Genomic DNA, 21441 nt, shown 5'->3' with positions numbered 1-21441 from the left:
CAGGCCTCAACTTCGTCTCGGGCCTAACGACACCCATGCCAATATATCCTCCAAACATCGGCTTCTCTGGCATTATCATTTAAGTGTAGTAAGGTTAGGCCTTTAATACATCATCCATGCAGTTAGCCATGTAGAGGCTCTCACAAGCTACCAACTATTCTACATTCATTATCAACGTCTGTACTGGCTGTGTGTAAGAACAGCTGGGGTTAATGGGAATGGGATACATGTATCATTTGAATATTGTTCATTCTATTTTCATGCCATGTATGGTCAAGTGGTGTTCACTCTCTTTTCACTTCAAATGTAAATATATACAATGAAAGACATGATTATTACTTTGTCATAGGCCCTATATAGGATTACTTTAATCATTTAAATGTAGTTATTTTATTGACTACACTAATTGGCAGAATTCAAACATATTACATGAGCTATCACCGTTACTCTTAATCCACACAAATCAATTCCTTGGAAGTTATTTTGACAGTCCTCTCAACTCTCTTCAGTTCTTAGAAAATGCAGCAATACTCACTACGAGAAACAGCTTTTGTTTTTGCTTTTTGAGTATTTCAGTTTTAAGTTTTTTTATGTACAGGATACACATGGTATACACCGTTCAACGAAATGCTTACTTCCCTGCGTCTTAGTCCTTTGATTGTGCCCCAACCCTCTGTTCATAAGGTGAATCTTGGATTTAAAGATCGGGAATTCAGTCAGGATTAAGATGTGTTGGAGCATGTTTGGCAGTGGATTCTGTCTCTGTAGGTATAGTGCTCAGAAAGTCTGAGTTTGTTCTCCGGTTTTAAAAGAGTAAATGTCTGCTCATGCATAGGTTTCTGTATTTGTTTGGGTGTAGAAAGAGGAGAGAGAGAGAGACTGGAAAGTCAAATAGACTAGTTTCGGACTCATTCAAATACAGAGTGGAACTTCTCTAGCTATTCATTCATTGACCATCCGCAAGTGTGAAATCTTTCTTACTGTGTTATGTCTTTGCACGACACTAGAAAGAGGTACAGACTGGGGATGATTTTGGAAGACGTTAATCTTTATTTACATACTACTTTGGTATATTCTGCAAGTCACTTTACCCTGTAGGTATTAGCTCCTTATTTTCACTTCAAAAATAAACTACAGTATACTTTGCTGGTTTCTTCTTCTTGAGCTTAGATTATGGGAAAGGGGGATACCAGTTCTACAACTGAATGCATTTAACTGAAATGTGTCTTCCGCATTTAACCCCACCCCTCAGATTCAGAGAGGTGCGGGGGGCTGCCTTAAATCGACATCCATGTCATCGGCGCCCGGGGCACAGTTGTATTTGGGGGTTAACTGCCTTGCTCAGAGGCAGAACGACAGATTTGTACCATGTCGGCTCGAGGATTCGATCCAGTGACCTTTCGTTTATGCTCCTACCCGCCAGGCTACCATGTTGTCTTCATTTCCTGACCTTGCAGCCAAGTAAAACTTTGACTTGACTTGTACAAATTATTTTCCTCTTGAGTGGAAATATTCTCTAGAAGGCACAAAATATACACAATTATGCTAATTTTTTTCTTAGGCAAAAATAAAGGTAAGCTCTTAGTTGTGTAACGTAATATAGTAGGCCGCAGCATAAAACAAGGGTATTATACTCAACACAATGATTTATCTGTTTTCTACACGCCAATTCAAAATGATAAATTCAGAACGTTTTTTTCTTTTTAATTCAATGCTAGCAAACTCAGCTAGTGTAGCGTTAGCTCTTTAGCTTCCTTACCTCACTGTGATGCATTTCCATTAATGTGGTTTCTTATTTGCAACTGTGGTTTTATATCTCTTTGAGTTGAGTGTGTATGAGTGTGATAATGAAAGGGAACAGCCAGCACCACATTGTGGCCATGTGAAAACGCAGAAAGCTAGCATAGGAGGGATACAGCTAGGAACAATGCACTATTTGAATATGAGCCATCATGTACCGATGTTCACAAACCATATCCAGAACCTTCTCACACTGGTGAAGTCAAGCTGCATGTTTGCTCACTCCCCCTCCTGACCTTTCCCTCCCATCCCCCACTCGTGTGTGTGTGTGTGTGTGTGTGTGTGTGTGTGTGTGTGTGTGTGTGTGTGTGTGTGTGTGTGTGTGTGTGTGTGTGTGTGTGTGTGTGTGTGTGTGTGTGTGTGTGTGTGTGTGTGTGTGTGTGTGTGTGTGTGTGTGTGTGTGTGTGTGTGTGTGTGTGTGTGTGTGCCGTGCCCGGAGGTGATTTTCAGGTGTGAAAGGATGGGTAAGTGTTTGTGCAACACATCAGCTCAATGCAGTTCCCTCTCAATATCCATGTGGGGAATAGTGTTCAATAGCTAGGCCCAATTATGTGCTACGTGACACTTCTCGCCCGGTGCCATGAGGATTTGCATGGGACTCCGGTTGCTGTTGTTTTTCTTAACTGGTTTGAGTACCAATTCCAGCTACCTGTGCTGGAATTATTCATGATATTTGACATGAAGCAGATTTTTTCGTGTGTGTGTGTTTAACCCAACAGGCACACAACAAGCTTGACCTGCACACAGTAGTTAGAGCATTCAGAAATGAACATGTTGCTTATCTTGTGTCCAATGATCCAAGAGTTACGAATGAAGAACATCGTAAACAGCCAAATAAACATGGCGCGCTCAACCATTTTATGTAGTTTGCACAGACAATGCATTGAAGTGGTCTCTGACTATCTGTGTGCCTTTTCACATTGTAACATTCTGGGTGGATCTCAGGAAATCTGGTTTGGCAGGAAACCTGCTCACGTTAAAACTCCCTGCTACTAAAAAGTTACATCTAAAACGCCTACCTACTTAGCCGTAGTATCACTGGGGCACACGTAAAAGTAATGTACTGTAATGCTCACCACCAATGTTTTTGCTCATTGACACAGCTCTTTGCGAGACAATCGCACACAAGGAGACGGTCAACGCCCTATCAGTGTGTATACTATAGATTTAGGTTGATGTGACAACCTGTAGCCCCCAAACCCCACCCAACCCAGATAAACAGATGTGTTATACTAGAGGTATGTGGGGGAGGGGTGGGGGGTCTGGTTTGGAGGGGGGATTAGATGGGTGTGTGTGTGGGGGGTCTCTAAGAGTTTCCTGGGAAAAGGAAGCAGCTGTATCCAGTAATACGAGAGAGAGGCCCAACTACAGGGAGTGGTGGTTGATAGAGAGAGGGGGTGGGGAAGGGAACCTGATTGGTGGGTTTCTCTAGTAACTTGTGTCAGGAAAGTAAACTGTTTTTTGTTGTTTTTTTTTTGTTTTTTGTTGAATTTTACCACCTTTTTCTCCCCAATTTCGTAGTATCCAATTATTAGTAGTTACTATCTTGTCTCATCGCTACAACTTCCATATGGGCTCGGGAGAGACGAAGGTCGAAAGTTATGCGTCCTCCGAAACACATCCCAATCAAGCCTGCTTCTTAACACAGCGCGCATCCAACCCGGATGCCAGTCGCACCAATGTGTCGGAGGAAACACCGTGCACCTGGGTCCTTGGTTAGCGCGCACTGCGCACCCGGCCCGCCACAGGAGTCGCTGGTGCGCGATGAGACAAGGATATCCCTACTGGCCAAGCCCTCCCTAACCCGGACGACGCTAGGCCAATTGTGCGTCGCCCCACGGACCTCCCAGTCGCGGCTGGCTGCGACAGAGCCTGAACGCAGACCCAGAGTCTCTGGTGGCACAGCTAGCGCTGCGATGCAGTGCCCTAGACCACTGCGCCACCTGGGAGGCCCAAAAGTGAACTGTTTAAAGTAAGAGGGGCATGCTCCATGGCTTTGCCTAAGTAAATTGATTCTGCTTGTCAGGGATGGTGTTGGTAATCTTATTCAGAGTGGTTGCTGCTGTCCCTCAACCTCTCCAACTGTCTTATTCAGAGTGGTTGCTGCTGTCCCTCAACCTCTCCAACTGTCTTGTTCAGAGTGGTTGCTGCTGTCCCTCAACCTCTCCAACTGTCTTGTTCAGAGTGGTTGCTGCTGTCCCTCAACCTCTCCAACTGTCTTGTTCAGAGTGGTTGCTGCTGTCCCTCAACCTCTCCAACTGTCTTGTTCAGAGTGGTTGCTGCTGTCCCTCAACCTCTCCAACTTCAGAGTGGTTGCTGCTGTCCCTCAACCTCTCCAACTGTCTTGTTCAGAGTGGTTGCTGCTGTCCCTCAACCTCTCCAACTGTCTTGTTCAGAGTGGTTGCTGCTGTCCCTCAACCTCTCCAACTGTCTTGTTCAGAGTGGTTGCTGCTGTCCCTCAACCTCTCCAACTGTCTTATTCAGAGTGGTTGCTGCTGTCCCTCAACCTCTCCAACTGTCTTGTTCAGAGTGGTTGCTGCTGTCCCTCAACCTCTCCAACTGTCTTGTTCAGAGTGGTTGCTGCTGTCCCTCAACCTCTCCAACTGTCTTGTTCAGAGTGGTTGCTGCTGTCCCTCAACCTCTCCAACTGTCTTGTTCACCCGCCACTGGTACTCCAAACACTTTGATATGGCTTGGCCCAGCTAATCAACTTTCCTTTGACATGAATCTCATGCTAATATTCAGTCTAAACCAGGGGCCTCCAAAGCAATTTTAGCGAGTGGCCCATTGTTTTTATAAGAAAATCTTATTTTCAATATATAGTACAGGCTCACAGTATAGCAATTACCACATTGCCAAACCAGAATTGACGGAATCTTTGAGGTACACATTAGATTAGATGGCTGCAATTAGGCCCCCAGACATCATGTCTCAGACCTCTGGTTAAGCTATGAAGAAAAAAGGGTATCCTATACCAGATGAAGAGAGCACACAAATATCCCTATTGACTACACACAGTTGAAGTCATAAGTTTACATACACCTTAGCCAAATACATTTAAACTCAGTTTCACAATTCCTGACATTTAATCCTAGTAAACATTCCCTGTCTTAGGTCAGTTAGGATCACCACTTTATTTTAAGAATGTGAAATGTCAGATTAATTGTAGAGAGAATTATTTATTTCATCTTTTATTTCTTTCATCACATTCCCAGTGGGTCAGAAGTTTACATACACTCATTTAGTATTTGGTAGCATTGCTTTTAAATGGTTTATTTTTGGTCAAATGTTTCAGGTAGCCTTCCACAAGCTTCCCACAATAAATTGGGTGAATTTTGGCCCATTCCTCCTGACAGAGCTGGTGTAACTGAGTCAGGTTTGAAGGCCTCCTTGCTTGCACATGCTTTTTTCAGTTCTGCCCACAGAGTTTCTATAGGATGAGGTCAGGGCTTTGTGATGGCAATTCCAATACCTTGACTTTGTTGTCCTTAAGCAATTTTCCACAAAGTTGGAAGTATGCTTGGGGTCATTGTCCATTTGGAAGACCCATTTGCAACCAAGCTTTAACTTCCTGACTGATGTCTTGAGATGTTGCTTCAATATATCCACATAATTGTCCTTCCTCATGATCTATTTTGTGAAGTGCAGCAGTCCCTCCTGCAGCAAAGCATTCCCCCACCCCACTTCGGCTTGCAAGCCTCCCCCTTTTCCTCCAAACATAACGACGGTCATTATGGCCAAACAGTTCTATTTTTGTTTCATCAGACCAGAGGACATTTCTCCAAAAAGTACGATCTTTGTCCCCATGTGCAGTTGCAAACCGTAGTCTGGCTTTTTTATGGCAGTTTTGGAGCAGTGGCTTCTTCCTAGCTGAGCGGCCTTTCAGGTTATGTCGATATAGGACTCGTTTTACTGTGGATACAGATGCTTTTGTACCTGTTTCCTCCAGCATCTTCACAAGGTCCTTTGCTGTTGTTCTGGGATTGATTTGCACTTTTCGCACCAAAGTATGTTAATCTCTAGGAGACAGAACACGTCTCCTTCCTGAGCGGTATGACGGCTGCGTGGTCCCATGGTGTTTATACTTGCATACTATTGTTTGTACAGATTAACACGGTATCTTCAGGCATTTGGAAATTGCTCCCACGGATGAACCAGACTTGTGGAGGTCTACGATTGTGATACAGTGAATTATAAGTGAAATCATCTGTCTAACCAATTGTTGGAAAATTACTTGTGTCATGCACAAAGTAGATGTCCTAACCGACTTGCCAAAACTATAGTTTGTTAACAAGACATTTGTGGATGTCACGCCTTGGTCATTGTATCTTGTGTTTTTGTTATATGTTTGGGTAGGCCAGGGTGTGACATGGGTTTATATGTTGTATTTCGTATTGAGGTTTGTATTAATTGGGAGTGTGTATTAGTAGGGGTGTGTCTAGTTAGGCTTGGCTGCCTGAGGCGATTCCTAATTGAAGTCAGCTGATTCTAGTTGTCTCGGATTGGGAACCGTATTTAGGTAGCTTGAGTGCGTGTTGTATTTCGTGGGCGATTGTACCTGTCTCTGTGTTAGTTCACCAGATAGGCTGTATTAGTTTCACTCGTTTGTTGTTTTCGTATTTTCAGTTATTTCATGTACAGCTATTTTCTTCATTAAAAGTCATGAGTAACCTACACGCTGCATTTCGGTCTGACTCTCTACAAACAACAGACGAAGTTCATTACAGAATCACCCACCATTCACAGACCGAGCAGCGTGTGAACTGGCAGGAGCTAAAGGAGGACGCTATGGACGGCAGAAGCAGGGATTATACGACGTGGGAAGAAATCGACAGGTGGGCGGCCGACCCAGAGCGAGTGCAGGAGCCCGCCTGGGATTCCCTACAGCAATGCGAAGAGGGCTATACACGTATGGAATCGAGAAGGAAAGCATTGCTATACAGAGCGAAAACCGAAGGTAAAGGGGGAAAGCGCAGAGAGAGAGTGGCTGAGTCAGAGAATAGACCTGAGCCTACTCTCCCTGTTAATCGTGAAGAGCAGTTGCAATGGGAGAGACTGCATCATTTGGAGATTTGGACATGGGAGGAGGAATTAGACGGTCAAGGACCCTGGGAGCAGCCGGGAGAATATCGCCGTCCCAAGGAGGAAATAGAGGCAGCTAAAGCGGAGAGGCACATGTATGAGGAGGCAGCACGGCGACGCGGTTGGAAACCGGAAAGTCACCCCCAAAAAAATATTGGGGGGGGCTAAAAGGGAGAATAGTTATGCCAGGTAGGAAACCTGCGCATACTCCCTGTGCTCACCGTTGGGCTAGAGAGACCGGGCAGGCACCGTTTTATGCTATGGAGCGCACGGTGTTTCCAGTGCGGGTGCAGAGCCAGCTGCGACACATACCAGCCCTTCCTATTGGCCGGGCTAGAGTGGGCATCGAGCCAGGTAAGCTTGGGCAGGCTCGGTGCTCTAGAGCTCCAGTGCGCCTGCACGGTCCGGTCTATCCAGAGCCACCTCTACACACCAGTCCTCCGGTAGCAGCTCCCCGCACCAGGCTTCCTGTGCGTGTCCTCGCGCCAGTACCACCAGTTCCAGCACCACGCACCAGGCCTCCAGTGCGCCTCGCCTGTTCAGCGCAGCCAGAGCCTTTCTCCTCTCCTGCGCTGCCGGAGTCTCCTGTCTGCCCAGCGCCGCCAGTGCTCCCAGTCGGCCCAGCGCGTCCAGTGCGCCTCGCCTGTTCAGCGCAGCCAGAGCTTTTCTCCTCTCCTGCGCTGCCGGAGTCTCCTGTCTGTCCAGCGCCACCAGTGCTACCAGTCGGCCCAGCGTGTCCAGTGCGCCTCGCCTGTTCAGCGCAGCCAGAGTTTTTCTCCTCTCCTGCACTGTTGGAGTCTCCCGCCTGTTCAGCTCAGCCAGAGCCTTTCTCCTCTCCTGCGCTGCTGGAGTCTCCTGTCTGCCCAGCGCCGCCAGTCGGCCCAGCGTCACCAGTCTGCCAGGATCCGCCAGAAGTGCCAGTCTGCCAGGATCCGCCAGAAGTGCCAGTCTGCCAAGATCTTCTAGATCGGCCAGACAACCTGAATCATCCAGGTCCACCAGCCAGCCAGGATTTACCGGAGCCTACTACCTGCCTGAGCTTCCTCTCAGTACTGAGCTTCCTTTCAGTACTAGGCTTCCTCTCTGTACTGGGCTCCCTCTCAGTACCGGGCTTCCCCTCAGTACTGGGCTGCTTCGGTCCCGGGCTGCCCCTCTGTCCCGAGCTGCCCCTCTGTCCCGAGCTGCCCCTCTGTCCCGAGCTGCCCCTCTGTCCCGAGCTGCCCCTCGGTCCCGAGCTGCCCCTCAGTTATGTGGGGATCAGGGTGAGGACTATTAGGCCATGGTCGGCGGAGAAGGTGGATTATCCTAGGACGCGAAGGGGAGGAACCAGGACGTTTATGGAGTGGGGTCCACGTCCCGAGCCAGAACCGCCACCATGGACAGACGCCCACCCGGACCCTCCCTATGCTCTTGAGGTGCGTCCCGGAGTCCGCACCTTAAGGGGGGGGGGGGGTTCTGTCACGCCTTGGTCATTGTATCTTGTGTTTTTGTTATATGTTTGGGTAGGCCAGGGTGTGACATGGGTTTATATGTTGTATTTCGTATTGGGGTTTGTATTAATTGGGAGTGTGTATTAGTAGGGGTGTGTCTAGTTAGGCTTGGCTGCCTGAGGCGATTCCTAATTGAAGTCAGCTGATTCTAGTTGTCTCGGATTGGGAACCGTATTTAGGTAGCTTGAGTGCGCGTTGTATTTCGTGGGCGATTGTACCTGTCTCTGTGTTAGTTCACCAGATAGGCTGTATTAGTTTCACTCGTTTGTTGTTTTCGTATTTTCAGTTATTTCATGTACCGCTATTTTCTTCATTAAAAGTCATGAGTAACCTACACGCTGCATTTCGGTCTGACTCTCTACAAACAACAGACGAAGTTCATTACAGTGGAGAGGTTGAAAAACACGTTTTTACACCTAAGTGTATGTTAACTTCCGCCTTCAACTGTAGATGCTCTGTGGCAAACATATATGCCCTCTTGTTTATGTTTGCTGTAACTTATGTGAACTAATTTTGTCCAGACAGTTCTATTGTCAAGGCGATGATCTTTTCCCAGGCAGGTTTGGCCTATCTCAGGAGCCTACAGTAGGACTGCTGGCAGAGCAGACCGGTGTGGATTGGATAGAAGGAAAAGGAAGAACACAGCGGTTGCTCTGTGGAGGAGGTGGAGGGAGGCATGGGGGAGATCTATTACAAACTTGTGAGAGAGAGAGAAAGAGCGAGAGAGACTGAGGGGAGCCATTTTGAAGATTTATGGCACGGCACTCCTCGAAATGCAGGCATCCTGTAATTAAGACTTGCCTTGCCTCCAGCCCTACATTACCGCTCTCTCTGCCTAATCATCCAGCCCCCCATCCCTCTGATAATAAGATCTTACGGCAGCATGGCGTCACTAATGAGCGCTAAATGCCACAAAGAGAATGGCCTGTTTGTGGTTACACAGCAAGAGCCTGAAAAAAGCCCTCCCAAACCAGGGTAGAGTTTCACATTGTGTGCTCTGGCCGAACTGTAATGATGAAGAACCTTGTGTAGCAGGTATATATATAATTTATTTCACCTCAGGTATACATTTGGTTTGTTAGCTGCACATTTGTTTGACATTCTAGCCAGTCAAAAGATACTCTTCGCACCAGCGAGTGTGAATCAATCTTCATACCGCAATTGAAGTTGCCTCAATAGCCCACTGTGTTCCCCTGAGCATGTGATCCACTTTTACTGTTAACTTTCACTGAGCTTTCCGGAGCTCTCAGCTATAGCAGCAGGGCCACATCAGGTTTTCATCAGACTGGGCCTCCTCTCTCGACTTGATGGCATTCTAAGGTTGAGGCTCCATCCTCCATTTTGGGGCAATAATGGCTCTCAACCCCCGTTGGTAATCTGCTCCCAGTTGTAACTTGTTTCATCTCTTCCCCCTCCCCTCTTCTCATCTCCTCAACAGCTCTATGAACTAGATGGCGACCCCAAGAGAAAAGAGTTTCTGGATGACCTATTCAGCTTCATGCAAAAGAGAGGTGAGGGAGTGTCGTATGTGCCAGAGAGTACAGTACCTTTCTGTCCCTCTATCTAGCAGAGCCACATCAATGCCAATAACTGCCATGACTCGATGGAGACTGGAAGGCTGTACTGTTTGCCTTGGTGGATTAGTACTGGGAGGCAATGTTCTGTTCTCTAGCCCAGTGGTTCCCAACTCCAGTCCTCAAGTACCCCCAACAGTACACATTTTGATCGTAGCCCGAGACAACCACACCTGATTCAACTCAAAGGGTTTGATGATTAGTTGAATTGGGTGTGTTTGTCCAGGGCGACAATCAAAATGTGTACTGTTGGGGGTGTACTTGTGGACTGGAGTTGGGAAACACTGCTCTATAACCCCCTGTCCCTCCCCCTTCATTGACATACGAAACACCACTCTCAGCTTTCACCTCCATGGGCGGATCGTTATTCATTTGGAGATGATTGCCAAGCCCCCACTGTTCCCAGCGCGTCTAAAAGTAGAGCGTACACAAGAGTGCATGTATTGAGTTAGGAATGTATTTATGCATATGTTTAGGCTCCAGAGTTTGTATGTTGCTCCGTTCAGTTATGGTGTTTGGTTTGGTTCAGCATTCCAAGTGTGAATTGCTGCCTCAGAACATGGCAATTCCACACACGCATGTTTTATTAATCATAGTCAGATTGTATCTACAAAACAAATGCAGAGAAAGATCATGGAGAGTAGTCAGCAGTCACATTGTGGGTTCATGTGGTGTTTTCTTCAAGCATTTCAAACAGCACAGTACATTGTATAATGTTGATACACAAATGAGTTCTACTTTGGAAATACAAGGCCAACATGTTGAATGTAATAACAATAAACATAAATAAACGTCAAGATAGTCAGTGTGGAAAATCCAGTATTGGAGGTTTACAGTATGTTTGCTCTCAAACAAATGTATGGGCGGGTCTGCGTGCATAGTTTCTCTAATAATTGGACACTGCCCTCTAGGGACAATATAGGGAATTGACAAAAGACTGAAAGGAGTATCTTCTTTTTTCCCCCAATAGCTTTCTTAATTGTTAAAGAAGATGTCACGTATTTGAAAGGATAATAAGACCCAATACCATAACAAGAATAAAACAGACATGGCATTGACAATGTATTATTTATTGACGTAATTGTGTGCTCAGAAAAGGTGTGACACTCTGTAGGAAAACAATACCCTCTCCCTATTAGACCATGACATTTCTGTCACCAAAGCCACGCCCATTGAATGTAGTGTTGTACTCCTGAAGCGCTCAAACCGTTTCAAACGACTAGAAGGCTTTCTCAGTTCACACTCAGTTCCATAGCGACGTATCAAAAGAGAAACCACTGGCAGTGAGTTGTCTTTTCCCTGTCTCCAGGAACCCCTGTGAACAGGATCCCCATCATGGCCAAGCAGGTCCTGGACCTGTACATGCTGTACCAGCTGGTGACAGAGAAGGGAGGCCTGGTGGAGGTCATCAACAAGAAGCTGTGGAGAGAGATCACTAAAGGACTCAACCTTCCTACCTCAATTACCAGTGCTGCCTTTACTCTCAGGACACAGTGAGTACCAGGGGTTGGAACCAAAATAAACATAGTAAATGTTTATATCGTTTCTTTCTGATCGTTTTCAAACCTCTGAAATCAACTTTTTGTCTCCTCCTCTACCCGCTCCTACCACCCGCAAAATTTCAATCGCATCTCGCACCCTACACTTGTCTGCCCAAGGCAACATTAAACGACTTCGCCAATCAGTGCGGATAGGGCAGCTTGCTCTGGAGCGGGCAAGCTATTTACATGTTCATCCATTCTTCTCTAATAAAAAATCTCTCTAATTTCTGAACCCCACTTGTACGTCTGTAGGCTACAGTAGACTATACTTAGGAGGGGTAGTTAGCCTACATGCACACTCACTGGCTAAGATGTTCAGCTAGCAGGTAGACACTGGAATAAGTGATTGAAAGTGAGTGCTTTGCATAGGCGTTTTGTTGCATTTTTTTGTGGGACTGAAAAAAAAATGCTGTAACGTAAACTAATGTTATTATCCTGTTCCCATGCTTTTAAAATAACTGTTCTGTTCTGGAACAGTGTAATTCACTTTCGTTTTTGGTTCTGTTCCTCTAAATGTATTATTTTCTGGTTTTCTGTTCCGTTCCCTGAACCAGTTCCAACCCCTGATGAACACACACACACACAATTTGTAAACTTGTTTCAAGGTATACGTACTCGTCCATTGTAATAGTGTTTTTCACATGATTTCAAAATGTTCCTAATACCAACTGAAATTACGTTATCACAGATACATGAAGTACCTGTACCCATATGAATGTGACAAGAGGAGCCTCAGCAACCCCAATGAGCTCCAGGCAGCTATCGACAGTAACCGGCGGGAGGGCCGCCGGCAAAGCTTCGGCAGCTCCCTCTTCACCTACTCCCCCAATGGGACCCCCACCATGCTGTCCTCCCCCAAGATGTCCATGCAGAACATGGGGATGAACGTGGCCACCAACGGAGCATCTCTCACTCCCGTCCAGAAAATCAAGAAAGGTGTTGTTGGAGAGCAACGGGTTTTGCTCAGATATCTTTAGAGAACAATTATGCTGCATTGAAATGAGGAAGTTTGTTTTATTGAATTTAAATTCTTCTTTCGGTTCATTCATATCATTCAGATTGAGGTGAACAGTAAACCATAACACGAACACAACCCCAAAGTGTTGGGTGGGTTCATACAGATTACCACAGAACAGTTGAAGTGAACAGTAACCCATAGCGTCACACATTTGATTCGAAATGCCGACACATCCAACACTACTATCCTGTTCCAAACTTCTCCGTTTCCCCTGCAGAAGATGAGGGCGGTCAGCCCCTGTCCGGCGTGGGCCGCATGTCTGGGCATCCTCTGGCGGGTCACTCGGTGGCAGTGGTGCAGGCGGCAGCGGCCCAGGCAGCCATGGCAGCCCAGGTAGCGGCTCTGGAGCAGCTGAGGGACAGACTGGAGGCGGGCGAGCCCCCGGAGAAGAAGATGGCTCTGTCTGCTGAGGAGCACCAGCGACTGCTGCAGAGAGCACTGCAGCACAACCTGCTGGCTATGACCGCCCAGATGCCCATGAACATCCGCATCAACAACCAAGGTAAAGAATGTTGCAATTTTAGATGCACTTTAAATAAGTTTTGATTTGAAGGTAGCAAAATTGGGCCACCATTGCAGCCAATCAGTAAAATAACATATGTCTTAGTATGGTTAATAACCACACAGTGTGTTGTGAAATTTGTGAATGAATTGTAATGTTTTAAAATGGTATAAATTGCCTTAATTTTGCTGGACCCCAGGAAGGGTAGCTGCTGCTTTGGCAGCAGCTAATGGGGATCCATAGTAAATACAAATCCAGCATCGGTTCCCAAACTTTTTTACATTGTGACCGAGCTAATGAAGGCCTCTCAATTTCTCCTTGACAACCACCACATTAGACAAAACTGTATCTCTAAGCCACAACCCAGTCTTTAGCTACAACCCAGGGACTGGCCACACAACCCATTCGTGGTTCTCAACCCATCATCTGAGAAAACACTGGTCTACAGTACAGTCCTGAAAGGGGATTTATGTCATGTAGATCAGGCCTCCTGTTCTTAAGCAAAATTGTCGATCTTGAACTGGCCATGTCAAACAATTGCGTATATTGACCCCTTTTGCACAAACAATGTTCCCCAGCAGCATACAGACTCTATACGTAGGGGATTCAACAGCCAAACTGTCTTATCCTCTTATCAGTGTCTAGTAAAAGTACAGAATGCTGAGGACTTTTCCTTGACATTTTGTTGTTTTTGTTCAAATGAATGAGAGTACTATTTCATGGAAATTCCTTAAAGCTATGTAGCTTTTCCCCCCTCCACTCTTCTCTTATGTGATTTCTGTCTATTTAACAGTAGTTTGCAAGTCTACACAGAAACTTATGAGGTTGTGTGTGTGTCTGTGCTTCAGTAGTAGGGTTGTGTTTTCATGGTTGCTCAGACGTTTGGTTGTTCAGGCTGTTTGTATGTATAGTTCAGCAAGGCAGTTTACATAATAGGTTGTACAGATAGTATGTAAATGTTAGGTTGTTCAGTGACTTTGTTTAATATATTAGGTTGTTCCGTTTGTTAAGGTTGTTCACGTAGTTAGTTTATTCAGATATCAATTTGTACGTGTTAGATGTTTAATGAATTTGTTTGTTTATAAATTAGGTTGTGCAGTTAGTTAGTTTACAGTGCTTTCAGAAAGTATTCCTGCCCCTTGACTTATTCCAAATTGTTGTTACTTCCTGAATTCAAAATGTATTTTTTTTAAATTCTCACCCATCTACACACAATACCCCATAATGACTAAGTGAAAACCTGTTTTTAGAAATGTTAGCAAATTCTGAAATGAAATACAGTATCTAATTTAGAATTACTATTCACACCTCTGAGTAAATACTTTGTAGAAGCACCTTTGGCAGCAATTACAGCTGTGAGTCTTTCTGGGTAAGTTTCTAAGAGCTTCCCACACCTGGATTGTGCAACATTTTCCATTGTTCCTTTCAAAAGTCTTCAAGCTCTCTCAAATTTGTTTTGGATCATTCCTAGACCACCATTTTCAGGTCTTGCCATAGATTTTCAAGTAGATTGAAGTCAAAACTGTATCTCGGCCACTCAGGAACATTCACTGTCTTATTAGTAAGCAACTCCAGTGTAGAGTTGGCCTTGTGTTTTAGGTTATTGACCTGCTGAAAGGTGAATTCATCTCTGGGTGTCTGGTGGAAAGCAGACTGAACCAGGTTCTCTAGGATTTTGCCTGTGCTTAGCTCCATTCCGTTTATTTTTTATCCTGAAACTCCCTAGTCCTTAACGATTACAAGCATATTCATAACATGATGCAGACACCACTATGCTTGAACATATGGAGAATGATACTCAGTAATGTGTTGTATTGGGATTTGCCCCAAACATAACTTTTAATTGCTTTGACACATTTTTTTGCAGTATTACTTTAGTGCCTTGTTGCAAACAGGATGCATGTTTTGTAGTATTTGTTTTCTTTACAGGCTTCCTTCTTTTCACTCTGTTCATTAAGTTAGTAATGTGGAGTAACTACAATGTTGTTCATCCATCCTCAGTTTCCTGTATCACAGCCATTAAATTCTGGAACGGTTTTAAAGTCATGGTGAAATCCCTGAGTGGTTTCCTTCCTCTCCGGCAACTGAGTTAGGAAGGACACCTGTATCTTTGTAGTGACTGGGTGTATTGATACACCATCCAAAGTGCAATTAATAACTTCACCACATATAATTGTACATATCATTTAAGGATATTTACCCATTGATTCTTGAATAATATAACATATAAATGCATCATGAGCTTAGTTTAACTGTCATACCCCATCAACCTGAAATATAAGCATGTTTTACTTACTCCAATGTTTGTAAACAAGTATCCTATTTTCCGAAAATCGTCAGTCCACATGTCAAGTGTAATTGCGCCATTGTATTTGCCCAAGTTCTCTCGCAACTCCACGACCACCCTCCAGATTTGTAAACAAAATGAATGTAAACAAACACTATATAGCCTCAAAACATGGCTAAACTACAATTTTGACATGGATGGTCTGTCCTTGCATCCATATTGGTGTCTATGAATTTGAGAGGAGTTATGTTTCTCCAGCCCCATCCTTCAGCTTTTTACGGAAACAGGGGCAGGGGAAAAACGCTTTGTTGTTTCAACTGCTGATTGCTGCTTTAAACATCACCTATGAATGCTGTGTACGTTACATGCTGTGTGTGTTTTCTCAGGTGGCCGGCAGGACTCCGCTCTCAATCTCACCACAAATGGCATGAGCAGCATCAGTATGTCAGTGGAGCTCAATGGAGTCATGTACACCGGTGAGTCACCAGTCAGTCAACGACACTCTTGTGTTACTACAACTGTCATTCCTGACCTGTTGCAACTCTCAACATTGGACCTTTTGTAGGTCAGGAAAACACAAGTTGAACTTTCAACTTGCTATCTTTTTGCAATGACATAAATGTTACTTTAAGTCTGTTTTTTGTGTTCATTCAGGTATGCTTTTTGCTCAGGCAGCAGGGTCAGCCTCTTCAGGCCCCTCTGGATCATCAAGTAACAACAAAGCCCCTGGTGGGCGCAGTGGATCCCAGCCGCTCCCCCTACACACCTACCTCAATCAACCCATCATCTTAACAACTCTGAACCCTTCACTTTTTGATGCCAAAACTAAAGCCAAAAAAAACCCTACCAAATTTTCTAAATAGCCTATGCCAAAAAAACATATACAGAAAAACACAAACTAAAACTCTGTGTACTACAAGTGGTCTATCTCAGGTTCTCTCATATCTTCTCTCCTCTTCTGTTCTTTAGCCAAAATAAGTTTGAATAACCCAACAAAGAGCCAGTATATGATTACGATATATGCACAGCATGTGAATAATTTATTTCTACATAAATGCAGTGATTATCTAAGAACAAATAAAAAATAATAGGTTGGAAGGGTAATGCACTGTTTACACGTAACACAGCTACTGACTCACAATTAAACTTATTTTATTTTTAACATTATTATTCTCATCTTCATTATTATTATTATTATTATTATCATCATCATCACTAACAATATAGTTATTGCAAAAGAATATATATTTGGATTCTATAAAGTATAACATTTGAAATATCTTCTATTTTAAGTAGAAAAGCTTTAAAGATTTTATTTCTTCAGGGCATAACAAAGTAACATTGTGACCTCATGTTATAGAAAACCTCTACATTTGCATAATGCAGTCGCACACAAATCAATCTTTGCTGAGATTGTCTATTAATTGTACCTCAGACACAGGTTCACAAGTCTCTGTGGTCACGATGCAAGATCATTTTATTTTATTTCCTGTTGGAAGTCAACAGGAATTGTTAATGACTTATATGTGCAGACATGTTGGTTCTACTCAGGTGTCTGCCAGCTTGCTGTGAAACAATCACTTTGTATTTCACTGCTTTACGTTTCTGTCATAGTTACAAACTGTACAACTGGTTTTGAGTGTTTGTTTCGTTTATGACCCGTTTAAACCATTTGTTTTTTTAGTTTTATAATGTAGTTTTCTATCCGGTTGTCTCATCAATTACCCAGGGTCCTCTGTACTTTTATAAGTAGAGGGATCATCTTCACTCTAAAGTTAGCTGCTCTTTTGGATGTCCTTACTTACAGCTTATAGTAGGGGATTGATGGGTGCAGGAATTCTTAGCTCTGCAATAGTGCTGCTTTAAAACAGAGGTTTGGGGTTGAAGTAGCTTTACTTAGAGGCTTGAAATCATGTCTTAAAAGCACCTACACATTGATATGACATCATCATAACAACAAAGCGTTTATGATTTAGGTACGTGATTGCATTTACGTAGGGCTGCTTATGTAAAAGATTGGGGTGGAAACAGCCAATCAATTCCTGTCTTTGGGTCAGCACTGCTCTTCAAATTGACCTTTTGACCTCCTTGTCCCCAAGGCAACAACTGAGCATCTGGTCATTAAGAAAAGTATCTATTTTTATCAGATATCCATTGATTTGCAGCGCTCAGAAATATTTGCATTTTAACCGCTAAGGTACCACAGCTACTACGAAGGTTGTTTCTGCATCTTCAAGAAACTGCATGGATTCACACTCTTTTCGAGTTCAGAATCCTCAGTGAGGGTGGAGTTTTGAGTTCATTGTAGCGACAATCAGGAGATGTTACAACATTGTATACCTCGTGTGTTCTGTTTTTCCACAATGAAGCCCCTCTACCTCAAAGACTATGATTAGACTATATCTCTTGTAAGATCATTACACAGTACCTTAATGAAGTAGTATATTGCGGTTATATCTTAAAGTGTGATATATTATGCTGCGTTTCATGACTTGGGTCTATACTGTACAATGTATTGACAGAGATAAGAGATTGTAGTTGGATTGTGGTCAGAGAATTCAGCTTTTGATAAATAATGGTTGGAAGGATAGATTATTGCAGACAATCATATTAAACCTTTAATCTTTCCTCTATCATAGCTGATGATAATTACTTTGGATTTTTTTGGCAACATGCAATGGAGACAGTCAGTCAGGAATACTTATTTTATTACTCTGGGATGCTGCCCCCTAGTGGACTTCTTTGTTACAGTGCACAATCATACGTTTCAGGGATGGATATGGTTGTTTTTTGGGGCCCCTATAGCTAGCGTACAGAAGTGTTCTCTTGAAAAAAATGACTTGCCTTTCCCCTGTTGATATTTGATTGCAAGCCCCCCCGTTTCTTCATCTCAACCAAAGTTAAGAGACTTAGTTATTTCTAATCAGAATCATTCCATGAATTTTCAGCCTTGATATGAGATTTACCACTTGCTTGAACTATTTGTTTGGTAGATAGTATATCGCAGGGACAACCAACACATATGTGGAGATTAAATCAAATGAAATGTTATGATAAAATATCTGCTGTAATTGCAAGATGCCTTATGCTGTGACAATTCTTCTATGAATGAACCTGTATAGGTAACACTTCTGAAAAGGCTTTGGATGGCTGTAGATATGAGTTACTTTGTTTTCACGTTTTAGTTCTTTAACAAATATGATATAGAAACCTAGCACAGAGATTACACGATGACATGTATCATAATATTAATAATAACAGTCATAATATGAATGACGATAATAGTATTGTGAGATTTGGGGAAGCACTACGTTGACATACCGGCCTTGGTTTTGTTAACTATTTTGTTTTCATGTACAGTACTTGGAAATTCAGAGTATAAATGAGGCTTTTTGTCTTTTACTTCTCAGGAATATACTTCTACCTCCAGTTTTACAGATGTATCCCTGCTAGGGCTAAAGTTGGTGGGTGCACAAAGGGTCGCACTCTTCATTGGTGTTCTAGTTGGTTTTTCAGCTTTCAACTACTTCTTATAGATACAGGCACAAAAGTATTTTTTAATCTGTTCTGTACACGTGTGCAATTTTTTTTTCTCCATTATTTTCCATGATGAACCTTTCCACTGAATGGGATGCTTCCCAAAATATGAGGAAACAAGTGAAGATGAAGTGTGGCATGTTGTGCCTCTTTAATAACCAGTTATTAGTATGGTGTAGTGCCCAAATAACAGATCGTCAACAACATGCTTTTTAGAATGTGTGACCTCTAATGCTTTTAACCATTTACTGAGGGGTGACGAACTATTCTTGCATATTTAATCAATATGTGTTCGTGTGAATGTTTTATTGGGGATTTTAATAAATATCACTTTTTCCTAGAATGTCAGCTGAGGTGTTACGGGCTGTTCTTGTCAACACAAATATACAGCATCAGTCAAACGTTTAGGGTTTTTATTTGTACTATTTGTACTATTTTCTACATTGTAGGATAATAGTGAAGACATCAAAACTATGTAATAACACATGGAATCATGTAGTAATCAAAAAAGTGTTAAACAAATCTAAATATATTTGAGATTCTTTAAAGTAGCGACCCATTGCCTTGATGACAGCTTTACACACTCTTGGCATTCTCTCAACCAGCTTCAGCTGGAATGCTTTTCCAACAGTCTTGAAGGAGTTCCCACATGTGCTGAGCACTTGTTGGCTGCTTTTCCTTCACTCTGCGGTCCAACTCATCCTAAACCATCTCAATTGGGTTGAGGTTGGGTGATTGTGGAGGCCAGGTCATCTGATGCAGCACTCCATCACTCTCCTTCTTGGTCTAATAGCCCTTACACAGTCTGGAGGCATGTTGGGTCATTGTCCTGTTGAAAAACAAACGATAGAGGGACGAATTGCAAACCAGATGGGATCGCGTATCACTGCAGAATGCTGTGGTTTCCATGCTGGTTAAGTGTGCCTTGAATGCTAAATAAACCACCGACAGTGTTACCAGCAAAGCACCCCCACACCATCACACTTCCTCCATGCTTCACGGTGGGAACCACACATGCGGAGATCATCCGTTCACCTACTCTGCGTCTCACAAAGACACAGTGGTTGGAACCAAAATCTCAAATTTGGACTCATCGGACCAAAGGACAGATTTCCACCGGTCTAATGTCCATTGCTCGTGGTTCATGGCCCAAGCAAGTCTCTTCTTATTATTGGTGTCCTTTTAGTAGTGGTTTCTTTGCAGCATTTTGATGATGAAGGCCTGATTTCACACAGTCTGAACAGTTGATGTTAAGATGTGTCTGTTACTTGAAATCTGAAGCATTTATTTGGGCTGCATTTTCTGAGCCTGGTAATTCTAATGAACTTATCCTCTGCAGCAGATGTAACTCTGGGTCTTCCTTTCTTGTGGTGGTCCTCATGAGAGCCAGTCATCACAGAGCTGGATGGTTTTTGCGACTGCACTTCAAGAAACTTTCCAGATTGACTGACCTTCATGTCCTAAAGTAATGATGAACTGTCATTTCTCTTTGCTTATTTGAGCTGTTCTTGCCATACCAAATAGAGCCATCTTCTGTATACCACCCCTCCCTTGTCACAACACAACTGATTGGCTCAAACGCATTAAGAAGGAAAGAAATTCCACAAATTAACTTTTAACAAGGTACACCTGTTAATTTAAATGCATTCCAGGTGACTACCTCATAAAGCTGGTTGAGATAATGCCAAAAGTGTGCAAAGCTGTCAAGGCAAAGGGTGACTACTTTGATGAATCTCAAATAGAAAATGTAATGTAATGAGTAGAAAATGTAATGAGTAGGTGTGTCCACACTTTTGACTGGTACTGTAGTTTATGAAAGTTCAATCTGGAAGGCTGGTCTGAATGGCTTGTCACTTAATTCATCTTAGTAAACACAATTCACATTGCTTCCTATGTCACTAATCAGCATAGTAGGTGTTTATATGCTAATGATTAAATCGTTACCTCATTCAAAGCAGGTATCCTTATGGATGCTGCATGTTGCAGTTGGTCGGAAGCAACTGCAGCGACTTGAAGGCGATTTCGTCAAAACCAAGGCAACTTCAAAAACTGCATGACTTTTGATCACATGATTTTTGTAAAGTTCATGCAGTCGACATGCAAGTCAGCCAATTTTTATATCCATATTGCAACACGCTTTAAAAGTCGGAGACCAACGTTGGTCAATGTCTTGACAAAAGTCATCCTCTCTAATGCGCCCGTTGACTCAGGTTGTTTCTGTGCCCAGGAGTTGGCAACGTTACCACAGACTATGGGACTGGGAAACCAGCTAGGCTTGCAGGATAATGTCTACAGTCCAATGTGAAAACCGTTGTTTTGAGAGGCTTGCCTCTCTATCGCCAAAGCACACAAACAGCTGATCAGAGCGACGGATGACCTTAGTCCCGCTCCACGTACATGTTTAGGGATTTCACAGGACAAAGAGCGCATCCATCAACATCATTAGCCCCAGTGGGCATGGAGGTGGATAAGGCTGTTAGCACCATTTCCCTGTTCACGTGACCTGAGGGCAGGATCCTTGGTAGGAAGGCAGGATTAGGCCGCAGTGTAACACATGCCTGGGGCTCCCGAGTGGCGTAGCGGTCTAAGGCATGGCATCTCAGTGCAAGA

At 43.6% G+C, this 21441-nt stretch overlaps 1 protein-coding gene across 1 annotated transcript in view; it reads left to right on the top strand.

Annotated features, from left to right (window-relative positions):
- The window catches only part of LOC123997182 (AT-rich interactive domain-containing protein 3A-like), a 42730-nt gene extending 23551 nt beyond the window's left edge, over positions 1-19179 (top strand). Inside the window, exons 4-9 of the mRNA XM_046301315.1 lie at positions 9811-9883; positions 11256-11439; positions 12176-12423; positions 12723-13007; positions 15681-15770; positions 15949-19179. Coding sequence (XP_046157271.1) covers positions 9811-9883; positions 11256-11439; positions 12176-12423; positions 12723-13007; positions 15681-15770; positions 15949-16157 — 1089 coding nt within the window. The 3' untranslated portion in view covers positions 16158-19179. The remainder of the gene's footprint in view (positions 1-9810; positions 9884-11255; positions 11440-12175; positions 12424-12722; positions 13008-15680; positions 15771-15948) is intronic.
- The last annotated feature ends 2262 nt before the right edge of the window (positions 19180-21441 follow it).

The sequence above is a fragment of the Oncorhynchus gorbuscha genome, linkage group LG15, assembly GCF_021184085.1.
Source record: "Oncorhynchus gorbuscha isolate QuinsamMale2020 ecotype Even-year linkage group LG15, OgorEven_v1.0, whole genome shotgun sequence".
In the NCBI taxonomy this organism is placed as follows: Eukaryota; Metazoa; Chordata; class Actinopteri; order Salmoniformes; family Salmonidae; genus Oncorhynchus; species Oncorhynchus gorbuscha.
Note: the sequence above shows the minus strand (reverse complement) of the source record. Positions and strands in the feature narration are given on the sequence as shown.